At 44.0% G+C, this 17,572-nt stretch overlaps 1 protein-coding gene across 1 annotated transcript; it reads left to right on the forward strand.

Moving 5' to 3' along the window:
- Positions 1-252: 252 nt before the first annotated feature.
- On the forward strand, positions 253-1,081 carry LOC133929764 (late embryogenesis abundant protein EMB564). The gene is made up of 2 exons (XM_062376541.1): positions 253-456; positions 531-1,081. Exons 1-2 carry the CDS (start codon positions 339-341, stop codon positions 692-694), a joined length of 282 nt encoding a protein of 93 aa, XP_062232525.1. The 5' UTR covers positions 253-338; the 3' UTR covers positions 695-1,081.
- Positions 1,082-17,572: the final 16,491 nt, after the last annotated feature.

Raw genomic sequence — 17,572 nt, forward strand, 5'->3', positions numbered from 1 at the left:
ACAGGACGGCGGGAGTCCAGCTAGCTAGCCACGCCTCGCTCTCCACGACGCGCGCCTGCGCTCGCTTCGTATATGCGTGTCGCCCGCCTGAGGCGTTGCCGCACACGCGTCGCGCAGCGCGGGCATCGAGAGCGACCCTGAGTCGCGTCCGCGTCGGCGCACACGCGCCGGTTCCTGGCCTCGCGACGCGTCGCCCCGTCGCGGTTATAAAAGGGCGGCGCGGCTCCTACCAGTCGTCACCAAGCACAAGCAGCAAGCACTTAACTAGCATCGTCTCTTAGCAGCTAGTGGTGACCCACGTGAAGTAGTTGCGGCAGAGTTTCGGAAGGTCGACGGCGATGGCGTCCGGGCAGGAGAGCAGGAAGGAGCTGGACAGCAAGGCCCGCGAGGGGGAGACCGTCGTCCCCGGCGGCACCGGCGGAAAGAGCCTAGAGGCCCAGGAGCACCTCGCCCAAGGTACGCAATCGATCAAGCCAGCCGTCTGGCAGACCAAGAACTGAAACTGTTGCTTGCTTCGTATGTACGTGCAGGGCGCAGCCGCGGGGGGCAGACTCGGAAGGAGCAGCTGGGGCAGGAGGGGTACAGCGAGATGGGGAAGAAGGGCGGGCTGAGCTCCACGGACGAGTCCGGCGGCGAGCGCGCCGCCAGGGAGGGCATCGACGTCGACGAGTCCAAGTTCACCACCAAGTCCTAGATGCGCATGCGCATCGACGTCGTGTGTGCTGTGGACACTCACGACGTAGTATGTCCGTACGTAGTAGCTGGCAGTTAATTAGTTAGCCGTAGGCCGGCATGTGCAGTGAATAATGTAGGGCGTACGTTGACGCATGCATGTAGGCGATCATACGTAACGTGTGTATGATCATGTGTGCTTTGCTTTAGCTAGGTGCTGATCGGTGTCGAAGTGACTTCGTGTGAGGCTGCTTGCTTCGGGCTTTTGTCGTCTAGTCTAGCCTCTTTGTTTCCGTGCCCGTCTTGTGGCTCGCGAATGCTTTCTTTAGCAGCTCATGCCTTTGTCCAGCAGTGTCCCTTTGTATCCTAAGCTCCTTCAGTAATGAAGTTGTCGGGTTTCTTGTCAGAATCAATCCTTTTCTGCTCGTGTTGTTGGCATGGATCTCATATCGCCCCTACTCCTGCGTGTATGCAGTATGGGTAAGTCCGGATGAATCTCGATTTCAAATAATGAAACTAAACATCACTAGGTGTCTTCAAACGATAAGTTTATAGCTGAAAAAATAAAATGAAATATAAAAAGGCATCACGTCATAACAGTAGCTAAAGGAGCAAATGATGCGGTGTGAACAAATCCATCATTTGCTCCAACTTGCTGTAATCACCCTTCCTCCTTCATTACATTTTGGTTATCTCTGTCACCATGAGTCTTGTCTTGCTTCTTTGATTTCAAGCATTTTGGTTATCTCTGTCACCATGAGTCTTGTCTTGCTTGACCAAAAGACTAAAGATCAATCCAATGGTAGACCGAAAAATTATAGCAGTTGGATCCTAGGATTTTCATACAGACTAGAATATGGATGCACATCAACAATCTCAAGCATTTTATGTTTTTTTTAAATTGTGCAACCATCCATCAAAACATTGGTGCAAGCAAACATGCCTACTAGCAATTGCATCACAAACCATATGAACTTAGCCATTGGCGACACTCAAAAATAAATGATCTTATGCATCACTCCTAAAAAATGACATTGTTAACTCTCCTTCCATCTTTTTTAACCAAATTATTTTAGTTAGAATACTGTTCCTCTATATCAACAAGAAAATATTTTATTTTTAGAGGTAGTTTTGTTTTTCATAAAAACTTATATGAAAATTATATTTAACTCATTTCAAGGCGAGATAGAAGGATTTCACTGTGAATTGCAAGTTCCATACAAGCGAATCTCTGTCTTCTGATAGCTACACTTTACTAACATTTATCTTTCAATTTTTGCCATAAACTTAAAGTATCACCTAAAGTAGATGTCAAAATATATGTTATCCTAACCCTTTGTAAAAACAAACATAACTGTAATATTTTTTTAAAAAAATTAGATTATACAATCTAGGAAACGGATACGCTAATGTTAACCCATTAAACCAAACATCTTCCTATAATTAGTTTGCTCTCCATTTCCCATTTTTCTCTTACAAAACTAATAGAAAGCATCTTTAACCTCTAAGATACCTCTCAAAAAATCCAATAGCCCACTAAACCCCATCACAGCTTCCTCTGCCCGTCCCTACCAGACTACCACGATTCCATTTCCATGAGTCCACATCTCGATCCCCTTCCGGACGCTCCACAAGTCCGTAGCTGCAGCCGCTTCATCCTCTCCAGTCTCCACGCGTCTCTCAGTCTGATGCCCAATCTCCCTCAAGGACGAGCAGCTCAATGACGAAGGCGGCAAAGATTTGTGCGACGCCGGCGGTTACGGCAGATCCTTTCTTGTCCTTCACCCTAACCTATCGTCCCGCTTCCCCGGCGGTGTCTTGGCAAAGTCCCGAAGGCTCCCTTTTTGCAGTCCAAGCAGAACTGTACCATTGGATCGCGACTCCATCCGATTCTACGATTGGAAACGCGACTCTACAGCGATTCTATCAAAAACAAACAGTTTAGGTACACTTGGATCGGGCTGGGGAAAGTAGGTAGGTTGGTAAAATCGTACGGTTCTACGATGAATCGCGATTTTAACAACGGACACAGGGACAACAAAGCATGGAGAGAACTTTTAAACAAAAAAAAAAATAGAACTTGTTTATATATCTTATGTGTTTATACGAGAAAGTATTTATCTGCCCGTGTGTAGGCATGGAGCAAGTCCGATGTTATGGGAGAGAGGTCATCAACAAGTTAAAAAACTAAGGGCCCGTTTGGTTAGAAGAATCGGGTCCAAGTGATAATCTGCGAAAGTTTCTTGTTTTTCGGCTGAATTGGCAAAACGGGCTCCGGGCCGTTTCCCTCAAGAAACAGATGGATGGGCTGGTCCTAACTGTAGTAATTGCCACTAGTGAAAATACCGGACTAAATCCTATCCGTCTGTGCGTACATAGTCTTCTATACAACCCCTCCCACCTCTTTTTTCAATGGAGAATATACAGAAATTTGGTTCGTGGCATTCTCTAATAAATAACAGGATTGTTGTGCTAACTGCTTTTGGAGGTGGGTCGAGGGGAGTGAAGGCTAGGGATGAAGGAAGAGGAGATGGTACTCCTATTTGTGGAGGCACTACACGTGGATGGGATGGGACATTGCTTGCCATGCGCGAAATAGGATACAAATGGAAAAAAGATCATTACACAAATACTTGGAGTACTTTACTAGGTAATTGCACGAATACTGATTCTCCTTAGAATCGTCTGAGGCGATCCAAACGCGCTGGTCTGAGGCGATACTTTGCGAAATGTTTCTAGCTTTTGGGCTAAAATGGCAAATGGGCTCCTGGGCGAAACTTTTGGGCTAAATTGGCAAAACGGGCTCCGGAGTGTTTCACCGAAGAAATGGGTGGGCCGGTCCCAACACTATAAAAAACTATTTTTAAGACACCCAGTGCGTCTTTTCACAGGCGGTTCAAATGACAAACCGCCTGAGAGATTTCCAGAGGTGGGTGACATAAGAAGTCACATGTGTAAATGCCATTTCACATGTTATTTCTTATGTGAACCTTCTATGTAAAATATCATTTTCAGAGATAATTTCTTATGTGAATCGTCACTGAAAATAGGATGATTAACAAATGCAGTTCATATAAGGAACAACTTATGTAAAAGGTCATTTTCAGATGCAGTTCTTTATGTGAATCATATCTGAAAATGAGATGATTAACACAGACAGTTAACATAAGGAATCGCCTGCGGAAATTTTTACGGGCGACTCCTTATATGAACTGCCTGTAGAAATGAAGGGTCATTTTCAGAGGTGGTTCACATAAGGAACCGCCTCTAAAAATGGATGATAACTAATTTTAAAAAATTTATAATTTTTTCATACGAAGTTAGATGGGGATAAACTTTATATGAAAATTATAGCCCTACACGAGATCTACAACTTTGTAGTTGAAAACCTTTTCATTTGAAATCATTTAGATTCCCAAATAATCATTTGAATTTTCAAATAGAAGATATCAAAATGAATGCATATGCTATTAGGATCAGGAGTAGTTCTGTGGTGGGATGATAAGAAGGGTTCACGCGAACTAAGAGGTTTCGAGTCCAAGTGCAAAGAACTGCACATGTGCGTGTATTTCATGTGAAAAATTGCGTGACTTGTGACTTGCGATGTCGTGGTTGTAGGGGGTTGCTTGGTCGGGCCAATTTTTTTTTCAAGCCAAAAAATATCGATTCAAGACCGATTATCACAAGAGGTTTGCTTAAGGAACTGTCTATGAAAATAAGTTTTCACAGGCCTGTGGTACTAGATTTTCATAGACTGTCTCTATTGCGTCTGTGGAAATCGTCCATTTTCACAGGCCTTCGATCACAGGCGGTTGTACCAAACGCCTGTAAAAATAGGTTACCACCCGCCTCTGAAAATAGTTTTTTTATAGTAGTGATAATGTCCTTGAAGTTTCCTGCCATGACGAAATTTTCAGAACCATAAAATCTCTTGGAGGGGAAATTTTAAGTGGCGTTCTTGTATATGGATATCACCAAAGCTTTCCTCTTAGTTGAGTAATAGGCTTCTTGATAATCTTTTGTCTGATGGTTGTAAGAATGTTGCTAACATTTTGCATGTCGATTAATACATGCTATAACCGTTCTCGAGACTTGCTGATCGAATATCCATTGACACTGAAAACTCAACTAGATAGATGATTAGATGTATTGGCCTTTGAGTAACCACTCAAAGCAACCATAATAACGAGAAAAAGACTAGTTATAAAACTAGAAACAGGAATAACATGACAATCTTTTGCAAATTTTCACCGGCTTGCGCTTTGACCAACAAGCGAATATGAACTCGACAGAGACACATAGAATCGACTAGAACTTTAGAATCTTCTTAGCCATTAGGCGCGAGATGTCTGATAATCTCTTGTACTGTTATGCCTTATTAGGTATAGCTATTCGTCATCAACCCAACATATGCCTCTGCTGGTTCTATCCAACGCAGTCAATGCAAAACCAGATAAACTTTTGCAAAAAGTACATCCTTACTGAATAAATATGGTATTACTATATAGCCCCTGACTTTCTAGTCAAGGAGCAAAAAATACTCGATTAGAGAGTAAGAAAGAGCATACCTGTACCATCGAAAGTATGCGATGTAGTCCTCAACTCTCTTCTCGATGATTGGATCGAGTGGGGAGTAAAGCCGTAGCATCAAAAGTATCCGATGTAGCCCTTGACTCTCTGCTTTGACGTGATAACCAAGACAAACTGTAGAGCTATAGCATCATAAGATACCCAATGTGACCCCTGACTCTTCGCTTAATAACTAAGTTCAAGTAAAAAGTGGAGTATAAGCACTGTTATCAAACAATGTAACTCCCAACTCTCTAGTTAACACGATAGTTAAATAGAGAGTGAAGTATAAGGACCGAAAATACACGATGTAGCCCCCGACTCTCCACTCGATGACCAGATTGAGTAGAGAGTAGAGCATAAGCATCGACTCATTCTTATCGACCACATGCTCGAGAGTATAAGCCCCCGGGCGTATGACATTAATTATGTTATGGTCATCGAGTGAAAATTGGACAATTGGGTAGGTGAGCATTAAAAACTCACACTTGCGCGTGCTCATTTTCACTACAACCTTTGATTCTAAAGTGTCATAATGACATCACACCCATGTTTGCAGAGATTGGACAAGTCAAAATGCCTCAGTAGTGCCTCGACTTCCGCCCAACAAGCCATGCTACCGAGGCGGTCTGATCATCACACCCAACGCTATCGGATCTTGACGGCGTCGTTTCCGTAGTATGACATGTTTCCACAGCTATAAATAGGTACATCCGGGGCTGTCCATTCTCACCCCGTCTCCTTCATTTTCTCCCTACCCATTTCCTAGTAGAAACTCATAGAACTTGAAATCATAGCTTCCACTCCATCGTCCTGAGCCATGTTCAGAATAGGGGGAGTAGGATCTCTAGGCCTAACAAGGAGGAATCGATCGAAAAGCCTGAGAGAAGGAACCGAATGTCTGTCAGAGGTCATTGGTCGTTCAAAATCCACCTCTAGAATTTTCTAGATGCCGACACCGTGGAACAAGTGGCACAGAAGTTGGCAGTGTGAGCTGCGCTGGAGGGGAATGAAGATGATGGTGATCTTGATGAGATCATCGATCAAGTTGCCAATGAGGCCTTTGGCGATGGAGCCCCTAAGCCTCCGATGGTTAAGAAAGTGTGATCGTCTTCTCCGTCGACAATAGACAGATCGCCTTCGTGTCTTGCGGAGGACCACTCGACATCGTCAACACCAGCTAGCAACTCTAGCAGGGTCTTTGCCTCAGCCATCTGTAAGACCCTAGATTACCGGGATCTCTTATGCCTCCTGTATCAGTCCCTGGATTAAGTAGCTGATACGCACAGTACAACAGTTGTAATATCACAGTCAAACTTCGTATGTAAATAACAAGATTCTGGGTACAAAAGACTTACAAACCATACTGAATATTACACACTTGGCCTAGCGGCTAGCAGAATACACAACGGAAGCAAAACCCAAGCCACAAGCAGCGAGGGAGCAAACACGACCTCAAACTATTCTTCATCCCCGGCTTCACCTCCGGCAGAGTCAACATTGAGTTATTTATCTGGATGATAGCAAGAGTGAGTACGGAAGGTACTCAACAAGCCCTATACTACTTCAAGGGGGTTGATAGATGCATAATGGATTTATCCAAGGATAGGCTCTATGGTTTAGATTTAGGCGTAAAGCAGTTTTATGCAGATTATCAATTGTATCGACTATGATTGACTTCTAGAAATTTTAAATATTCCAAAAACCAGTGACAGGCTATATCTAGGGTTTTTCGGTCCTAGGAGGGGCTACACCTTGCTCCGCAGTCCCTTTGTATCATTTCTGGTGTACCTCTAGTATCACACAGCTTTTGGCGGATTAAGCCAGGAACCTCATCATACGGATATCTAGTCCACACACTCACTCAAAACGCACGCACCCGAAGTTTAGTCAAAAAGGTTATGCCTTCGCATGTCCATGACCGTGGACATGGCTATTCGAATAGATTTACACTCTACAGAGGTTGTACAACTTTACCCATACGATATGCTCAGCCTCCAACCGTTGCAAGCGGAGGAGCGAATCATACCGAGATTCTTCAAACACCTTTCCTGTCGGCTTTTCCACGAGACACGCCAAGTTCCAGAGCTGCATGTTCCGAAGGCCAGCCTCCCTTTTTAAGCCTAAGCCGGTCCCTGAAACCTCCAAACAGTGGGACAGATAAACCCTTGGCTGCTCGTTGCTCTCAGCCTCCTGGTATGATGCCCAACTCAGTCTGGTGAAAGAAAAGTCAAGTCCTACCCATTCAGGACGTATGGTTGCACGGGGTCGCTAAGGCATGTCGGCGAAATGACTCGATCCTTAAGCGACCGGGCCAGGAATCTTCATGGGCAATGAATACCATCATGTAACTCAAGCCCCCAAGAACATCCTCCCCGGAGGACTACTCTACCTGCCCGCACCAAAACAGTTTTCACCCATTTTTACACATCACCAGCCATGTCTCACATGACATCAAGAATTTCACGACCATCACATAATTCACAACCATCAAGGAGGCATGGTATATGAGTTATCATTGATAACAATAAATCTTATCTCCGAGGAGAAGTGTTTTAAAAGCAACGTCTCCGAGGAGACGTATTCCATCCTAAGCATACTAGATATTAAGGTGTCGTCTATCATTAATATATTTAACAATAGGTATTCCTAGGGTGATATGTATTCTGAATGATGATATGTAAGGCACGATAGTGTTGATAGGTTTAGCTACTACAAGTAGTTTGAAGAAAACACAATATATAGCACATGCGATAATAAGTCTGGTTTTAGTTGATCATGTATATTATTCGAAAACATAGGTTCAATATGATCAAGGAAATAGGACTTGCCTTCTTCGGAATTTTCTTCGAAGTCTTGATTGTAATCTGGATCCTCCTCACTCCAGATACTTCCGGCGCAGCACTCGCAAAACTCGGCTTGTCCTGAAATCGCGACTACGATCAATAACGGTGATATTAAAGAAAAATCAATTAAACACCAAATGGAAAGCCAGATGAGTCCTAATGGACACTACAACATGACAGATGAGTAGATCTCGATTTTAGATGAATTTTGGCGGAAGAATCGCCGAAATCGGAGTCAGGACGGAGAAGTTACTGCTCTCGGAAGATTTAATCCAATTTTAAATCGAGAAAGTAATAAATAGTATTGTTCATAGGTGGGGCCCACATGCACAGTAACTCAAGCCCACATGAACAGTATGATTTTGGGTCGAATGGGCTTGGATGGGCTAGATCTGGGCCTGGATGGGCTTGGGCTGGGTTTGGTACGGGATGGGTTGCACAGTGTTGGGCTACACAGTATTGGGCTGTTTGGGTTTGGGCTGCGTGGCTAACGTGCCGCGGAGGCAGGCTGGCCTACGAAGCGGCCCATCTGGCGGCCGTTTCGGCAAGGCCGACAGCTGGGCCGAGCCAGACAGAGCCGCGACCCGTGGCTGCTTTCCCCCTCGCGAGTGATGGGCCGTCTTTGCATGTGCGTGAGCACGCGGCAGAGTAAGGGGGGAGTTCGGCCAGTGATGAGAAATTTCAGCGGGGCGTCGCCGGAAGGGTCGCCGACACTGGATTTCCGCCATAGCTTCACGACGACTTACTGACACCGAGCTTCTATACGCTACGGGGAACGCGAAGGAAGGCTTGCTGATGGCGGCCAGCGACAGAAGCAGTGCCAGATCACGGCCGAAGTAAGGGCAGCGTCACGGAAAGAGCCGGGCAGCACTCCCCCTCACTGGGAGGTGCCAATCCGCTTCGAAGAAGGGCCCTACGGCTTCTAGACATCATGGTACGACGCCTGGCGACATGAACAGGGTTCTAACACACCGGCGGCGAGCTAAACACGGCGGTAGAAGTCATACTGAAGGCGGCGCACGACGATGAGAAAAAAGGGGGCTCGGGAGACGCCTACATGCTATCTAGGGGGTGTTAGGGGGACTGAGAGGCTCACCGAGCTCAAGGACGACGAGAAGCGGGTCGGCGGCTGGCGATTCGTCGAAGAGGCGACGACGGTGATGCTCGGCTATCAGCGCGGACGAGCTCCCGTCGGGCTTCAGGTGAACGGGCAGCGGCACAGAGACGGTGGGGGTCCCCCGATACCTCTTAGCAGTACGTTGACGGTGAATGGGCGATGACGAGGTCGCACCGGTGGAAATGGTGATGGCGGCAGAGCGGTGGCGCGGTGAATGAAGAAGAAGAGTGAGAGAAGGACCGATCACGCTATTTATAGATGGTGAGGGAGCACAGGGAGGCGGTGCGTGCGCGCTGGCATCATGAGGACATCGGCGGTGAGGTGGCAGCGGCGCCCACCTTTTTCCCCAGGGCATGGGTGTGCTCTGCGCCAGCCAAGCATGGGCGGTTGCAAAAGTTGCGCGTGTAGGGTATGGGGGGAGAGAGAGGGTGCGCCTGAGAGAGAAGAGAGAGAGAGAGCGGAGAAGCGGCGGACGGTCGTGCGTGCACGGGATATTTCCACAGAGAGAGGAGACGGCGGCCGACAATGAGTGCGCGCTGGAGGGAAGAGAAAGGAGAAGGGCGCAGGGCGTGCGAACGAGCTGGGCTGTCGGTGTTGCTGCAGTCCGGGCGCAGCGCGCGCGGGAGGGAAGAAAAGGAGACGGCTGAACGGGCCGCCGGCTGGGCTGCGCGAGGAAAAAGAAAAGGGAAGGAGCTGGGCCGAAAGATAGAAGAGGGAGATATTCGGCCCGTGAGAGGGAAAAAGAATAATTGGGAAAAGAGTAAAGTTTAAATTCAATTTGAGGTATTTGAATTTAGATTTGATTTTGAATTCAGTCAACTTTATTCAGAATATTTGATATTTGGATCTCGAGACTTTTTGGAAGATGATTTGAATCCAAGAATTTGAATTTTAAATAGATTTGAGCTGAACAGAATCTAATAGTAGGTTTGAATTTGAGAGACATTCACATTCAAACCTCCACATAAGAATCAAAAATCTCAAACTAATGCATATAAATCAACTTAAAGCAGAGACTATTTTAGAATTGATTCTAGAGCACTTCTAATCATCTAAGCAACTTATAGACATGATGTGCATGTATACTAGTATATATACATCTAAGTACCTATTCTCTTAACCCATAGTTAGCCTAATTAACCCTAAAAAGTTTTAATTTAGAGAGAATTTTGTAACTTGTTAACATGCTCAAGTCAGGATGTTACACCATCTTTTCTGGCCCTTACACTAGTCGATGGCCGATCCCCGGGGCGATCAGCAGCCACTCCACAGAGGAACATAAGAGATTCCTCAACTCGTTTGAGGGAAAGTAGGGGTCCATATACTTCTGAAGTCTTTGAGGTGGTGGATCTTCATTATTTGCAAGATCTAGGTGAATCCTTTATGCTAACAACATGTGATAGGATAGTCACTTTGATCTAAGTGTAATCGACTTACCTTTGACTTACTTTATCTATGAATGGAATTGCCAGAGTTGGTCGATGTGCTATGAGTTTTCGAGTACCTCATTGTTTGGAGTAGATAGCTGTACTAATCCAAGTCGAGTTACTTCAACTACTATATAGGGCCCTTTCTACTTAGGTGATAACTTATGGCGTTGAGGTTGTTTCTACACCTTTCGTAAAACAAGGTCCCCAATAATGAGTTTCCTGGGTTGGACTTTTTGACTGTGATATCTACGCAATGCTTGTTGATACTTAGCCACTCGAATGGATGCTCGATCACGATACTCCTCGAGTAAATTGATATCGTCCACTCTTGATTGCTCTTTCCCTTCTTCGGAGTAACTTCCCACTCGAGGCAATCCATACTTCAACTATGTAAGGAGCACTGCTTTTTCTCTGTCAACTAAGAAGAAAGGAGTTTCACCAGTAGCCCTGTTAGTTGAGGTGCGAATGGCCCCGAGGGAAGCTCTTTCACCCATCGTTTTGAGTAGGCCTTTAGCCTGTTGAAAAACCGACTTTTGATACCTTGCAAGACTTTACCATTGGTGCACTCAACCTGACTGTTACTTTGAGGGTGAGCTGCTGAAGCGAAACAAGTTTTGATGCTAAATTCTTCATAGAACATGATAACGCTCCCACTTTTAAACTGGCTACTGTTACCTGTAATTACCCGATGCGGAATTCCGAATCGAGTAATTATGCTCCTCATGAACTTGTTAGCCGCTTATGCGGTTATCTTCCCCACGGTTCGGCCTTGATCCACTTAGTGAACGTGTCATAGCCATAAATAGGAACTTAGAACCAGCTTAGGCCTTTGGGAACGGTCCTAGGATATCCATGTTCCAGACGGAGAAAGGCTAAGAAAGAGGAATTGTTTGCAAAGCTTAAGCTAGTTGAGTGGTCTATCTTCCAAAAAAATTGGCAGCGTTTGCACTTTTTGACTAGCTCGAAAGCATCGTGGAGGACAGTGAGCCAATAGAATCCTTGGCGGAAACCTTTTCCAACCAAGGTGCGGTAAGACGTACGATTATCACACATGCCTGCATGGATATCAAGCAATATTTTATTGCCCTCTTCTTGAGTGATGCACTTCATCAAGATTCCATTACTCTCCTTTCGATAGAGCTTGCCATCTACCAAAGCATAGAGCTTGTATTTACGAGCAATTTTCTCTATAGATGCATCATCATTAGGGATGTATCGACCTTCAAGATAGGCTTGGTACGGAGTCATCCAAGTCGGTTCATGTTCGATTAGTGCAGCTACTATGTCTGCAAGTTCTGCCTCGCTGACCTGATCAGACTACTAGTTAAGTTGGACAACATCCGTTCACTGAATTATCGAGACATATGGTTTAAGGAGTTTCTCAATAAAGATTCCAATGGGCACTAGTACTCCAGAAGTAGCGAGTCTAGCAATCTCATCTGTACCAGAGTTATCACTCCTTCTGATGTGCGTTACTTCTAACCCTTCAAAATTTTCCTCAAGCTTTCACACCTCGTTCAGATAAGCCACCATGTTGTCGTTCAAGCACTGGTACTCCTTTTGCACCTGGTTTATGACTAGCTATGAGTCCCCTTTCACGAGAAGTCACATGATTCTAAGTTATGAAGCTATGTGGAGCCTGTTTACCAGTCCATCATATTCTACAATATTATTGGAAGTTTTAAAATTTAACTGAACAATGTACCAAAGTTTGTCGCCCATTGGAGATTTAAGTACAATGCCATCCCCCGAGCCCTGAAGTATGAGTGATCCATAAAAGAAGAGCGTCCAGTTGTCGTCAATCACACTTGGCTTTGTTTCTTCAATGCTTATCCATTTGGCAATAAATTCCGCTAGTACTCTCGACTTAACACTTGTTCGTGATACATAGTGTACATCGAACTCATTGAGCTCAACCGTCCATTGTGCGAATTCTTCTAGTAGCCTCCATGTTACGTATGATATCCCTTAGTGGATATTTTGTCACAATAGTGATCTTGTGCGTCTGGAAATAGTGTTGTAGCTTCCGGGAAAACATCAAGACAGTAGTAACTTCTGCACTTGTGGGTATCGTAGCTTAGCATCGTGTAGGACTTTGCTCACGTAGTAAACAGGTTTTTGGACCATGGCCTTTTTCTCCTGACATTCCCACTCCACCACCAAGACCGTGCTTACAACTTGTGAGGTTTCTACAATATACAAAAATAGCTCCAATTTTTGTTAGACGGTATTAGAATTAACAGAGACGATAAATACCTAATTAGATCCTGGAAGGCGTTCTTCGCTTCTTCTGTCCACTCAAACCGGTTGTATTTTTTTAGCAACTTGAAGAAAGGCATCCCTCGAGTTGTGAATCGACTCTACCCCCGAATAGGCACCTAGGAAACACAGCAATGCACAACCCGCAGTAGAGTCGATGATCTGGTCAATGAGAGGAAGAGGAAAAGGGTTCTTGGGATAGGCTTTGTTGAGGTTGGTAAAGTCGACACATATTCTCCACCTGCCATTAGGTGTCTTCATGAGGACAGGATTTGCAAGCCACATAGGATGATGAGCCTCTCGAATGAATCCCACCTTTAGGATTTTGCTTACCTCATCCTGGATAGCTTGCTTTCTATCTTCTTTAAACCTTCGTTATTTCTGTGCCACGAGTTTGGCGTCAGGTTTCACAGCTAGTCAATGCTCGATTACCTCCCTAGGGACCCTGGGCATATTGAACAGTTACCATGCCAACACATCTTGGTTCGATCGGAAGAAAGTGATGAGCTCGAGTTCCTATTTGGGATTAAGGTCAACCCCTATCTTGATCGTCTTAGCTGATTTAGATGGGTCGAGGGGTATTGCCTTGACACCACCATCAATCTTCTTGTCCTTGGCACCGTCATTGTAATCTCCTTTGGTAGCCTTGTTAGACTTGGAAGTGCCAGCAAAACTTACGAGCTTGGAGTCCTTAACCTCAATGACGGTTTGATGCTTCTGGCACTTAGACTCCATGCCTTTTGAAGTAGTTGTCATCTGGTAGAAGTGCTCGACCATATCCAAACTCTGCTTATCGCATTCAAATGCCGCTGCATGCTGATCCCCTTTGATAGTTATGACCTCTTTGGGGAAGAGATCTTGAGTGTTTGAAACGCATAGTGCACTAAGGCCATGAACTTGCCCATCATTGGGCGGCCCCAAATCATGATCGGATTGGCCCATGATCAGATTGAGTTGGGAGGCAAGTTCAACAGTCAGGATCGTGTTAGCCTATCTAGCATGGTCAGCAGATAGTTGGCCATCACCTTGTAGTCACCGCCCGCCACTCGAACAACAGTGGTATAGATTTGTAACCATTCATTGGGATTGGGCTTTCTGTCGTATTTTTGGATTGGACCCGCTTTGAACTTCTCAGGCCACTGTATCAACCAGAGCTCAGGTGCGAAGGCTTCATAATCCCCATCAATTTCTTCAGGAGGCGGAGGATGAGGATTGTCATTCATGTTTCTTCGAACATGGGAGTCACGTCGATCGTCCTGTCCTGGAGATCTACGCTCATTATAGTGCTGGTCGTCCTCATGGCGTTCCTCATGACGGTTTGTCTATCATTCTCCATAGATTGTGACGATCGTGAGGGATGCAATTTCTCAGGTCTTCCTGGTTCCTATTCCTATGAATAAGCCAGTTATAGCCTGGCTCACAGGACTACGCTTGATCTTGACCACCTGAGCTTCCCATCTGTGATTCTTCGACTCGGGGATGTTCTTGTCCGTGGCTCCTTAATTGGCACCTTGCCGACTTGGGGGCCTAGAACTGCTAGGGTTGTTTACTCTAGCAGCCTAGATCTAAGTCACATCGAGTAAAGCCTTTACTTGATTGAGCATCGAGGTTAAAGGATTCGCCAGATCCAACCCGAGGAAGGATCTTAGAATCAGATGAGCGCCTTGGATGTTAGCCTCTAGAGTACTGAAGACACCACTGCCAAGGCTTGGCTGTGGTTGAGTCGATGAAGCCTCATAACAGTTGTCCTAAGAGTATCCATTCCTCGATCTCGAGACCAGTGGTGGTGGAGGGGTACCCACCAGAAGTCGTTGTTGAAGACTAGAGGGCATCTGACCTACTATAGTTCATCGATGAACTATAGTATTACGAGCTAGCTAGGCACCAGCCGCAAACGTTCCTGGTGGTATATCTCCAGTGACGCCGGTACCGTGGACGGCAGCTGCTGTTGCTGGGTTCACGAGGATCCTGACGCCATTGTTCTCTAGGGCATTTTGATCTGCCACCATAGGGTCGTCGGGTGGGGTTCCGACTCATCGAGCCATGAACATGAATCGATCCATTCGGTTGCTCTGGCTGTCGACCAAGTTGTCATTGCCACTTTCCTAATCTTCATCCTCACTGTCGGTGTCTATGCACTGGAGAACATTAGGCTCCTTGGGATCCTAGTCGAGATATCCCACCTCACGTATGTGTCCAATGGGCTGGACTCGAGAACACTAGTGTGGATTAGTCCACCTTGATTGTCCTAGCGAAAAGCCATAGCTCTGAAGAGGATCTCAGATCCGATAGGAGGTGATGAGTAGATGGCTTCCACCAACTTGAAGTGGTCGTAGAAACCATTGTCAAAGAAACCAGCGCGGATGTGAACTCGAGACATGATAAATCTTGAAAAGCAGAAGAATACCCCTACCTGGTGCTCCAACTGACGAAGATTAGTTCTTGACTACGTATCTGTAATTGATTGGGGTACCTTTGAGATCAGAGATTGAACACGAAGCGAGACACACAATGTAGATAGGTTTGGGCCCCTGGTTGGAGTAATACCCTACGTCCAATATGGATGATGCATATGTATTCTCTCAAGTACAATCAATGTGGCAAGACCTATTACAAGGAGCAGATCAAATCTAAGTTAATTTAGAGCTACAGTTGATGAGTATTTCCTATGGTCTTGGTGCTTGCGTCAGGTTGCAGATGCGTGAATTTTTTTTCTCTCTTCCCCTCCTTTTTCCGGGAATTTTGGTCCCCGCATTATATAAGGTTGATATATATGCCACCGCCTATCTAGTTGTAGCCGATAGAGAGTTCTCTATCTTGTCCACCAAGACAAAGCAGATGAATCCGACTTGGATACTAGTCGTTCTCAAGTTGGGCAACCAATCGAGATCTTTCTAGTACATGTCTTCTAGATTTCCGATTGTACCAGGTACCGTAGATTCAGTTACATAGTATCTAGAGTTGTTACACATGTGCATGATATACCTTGTCCATATATATATACCCCTTATGCGTATATACCATATATTTAGATATTCGACAGAAATGTTTATGCCAGAATCCAAAATCAAAACGTTTCTGGCATAATTTGGATTTGTACCAAACGGGCCCTAAGTGAACATCTGATCGACATGTGGGAGGGTGGTTGTTAATACAGAAAACTAAGTGAATATCTGATATATTTACTGCAAAAGAAAACAGAATTTCTTGGATGGACTCATGATCCTCTAGCTCGCTCCTTGATCCCATCTAGTGTAAGATCCCAAATTCTGAATATAAAAGAAATAAAAGCTATTTTATAAAGGAGGTAAAAGTTTTTGCAAAATTAAATAAATCCTAAGTGTATATATATGTGTATACAAGCATATATATATATATATATATATAATATAGTTATGTATATATGAGTATAGACATATATATATGTATATATATAGGGGAAATTATGAAAATACCATCACAAAAGAGTGTTTGTTGCTAAATACCATCACAAAGTTGCTGAGTTGCTAAATACCATCACAAACGCGAAAAACTCTGGAAAATACATCGTCGGCGTTAAAACTCCATAAACAATACTCGACAGCTCCAATTTTGAAATAGTGGTCTTTTGTTACTCCAGAAATCTTAGAAATTTTTGTACATGTTTCATTATCCATGGGAAACCCATTTTAATTTGATTCACCCAAAAAATCCTATGTAGAATTTAAATTAAAATTCTATAAGAAAGAGTACTTTTATAACTTCTAACAATTATTAGAGCCTCAAATAAATTCCAAAAAATCTGGGAAAATTCACTAATATTTTTATTATGTGATAGAATAATTTCTAAAATTGTTTCCAGGCATAGTTTATATGTTGACCATCAAATTTAATTAAAAGAAGAATATCACATGAAATGATAAAAATGCATAAAATTGGAGCATTACAAAGAAAACTTACTTTTTCACCATATAACCTAATGAAGTAAATACTTTTATAAATTATTACATCATATAATAAGAATATTAGTAATTTTTTCCAGATTGTTTGGAATTTATTTGAGGCCCTAATAATTGTTAGAGGTATAAAAGTAGCCTTGTTTGGAGAATTTTAGTTTAAATTATACATAGGATTTTTGGGTGAATTCAATTAAAATGGGTTGCACATGGTTTATGGAACATATACAAAAATTTCTAAGATTTGTGGAGTAATCGAAGACTACTATTTTGAAATTGGAGCTATTGAGTACTGTTCATGGCGTTTTAACACCGGCGATGGTATTTTTTAGAGTTTTTCGCGTTTGTGATGTTATTTAGCAACTCAGCAACTTTGTGATGGTAATTAGCAACATAGGCTCTTTTGCGATGGTATTTTCATAATTTCCCCATATATATATATTATATATATATATATATATATATGAAAAGGGCTATTTTCTTATTGTGAGCATGTGTATATATATCTTATATATATATATATATTATATGCTATATATATAAATATAAATGTATGTACAATAGTATACATAGAATTAGGGAGCAAAAAGGAAATAGAAGAGATAAAGGAAAAGGATAAATTCTTCCAGGTAGAAACCCACCTCTCAACCAATCCTAACACTCCCTCTCCTCTCTTTCCCCTTGGGCCCGATCCACCCCGCCCTCTCCCTCTCTCATCCTGCCTCTCTGTTTTGGGCCACATGC

Source organism: Phragmites australis, chromosome 9 (genome assembly GCF_958298935.1).
Source record: "Phragmites australis chromosome 9, lpPhrAust1.1, whole genome shotgun sequence".
NCBI lineage: Eukaryota > Viridiplantae > Streptophyta > Magnoliopsida > Poales > Poaceae > Phragmites > Phragmites australis.

What these genes read in the sequence shown, in the direction of transcription:
- LOC133929764 (XM_062376541.1), top strand. Translation starts at nt 339, where the DNA reads ATGGCGTCCGGGCAGGAGAGCAGGAAGGAGCTGGACAGCAAGGCCCGC. An exon ending in CCAGGAGCACCTCGCCCAAG is followed by an intron (nt 457 to 530) that starts GTACGCAATCGA and finishes ATGTACGTGCAG; the next exon opens with GGCGCAGCCGCGGGGGGCAG.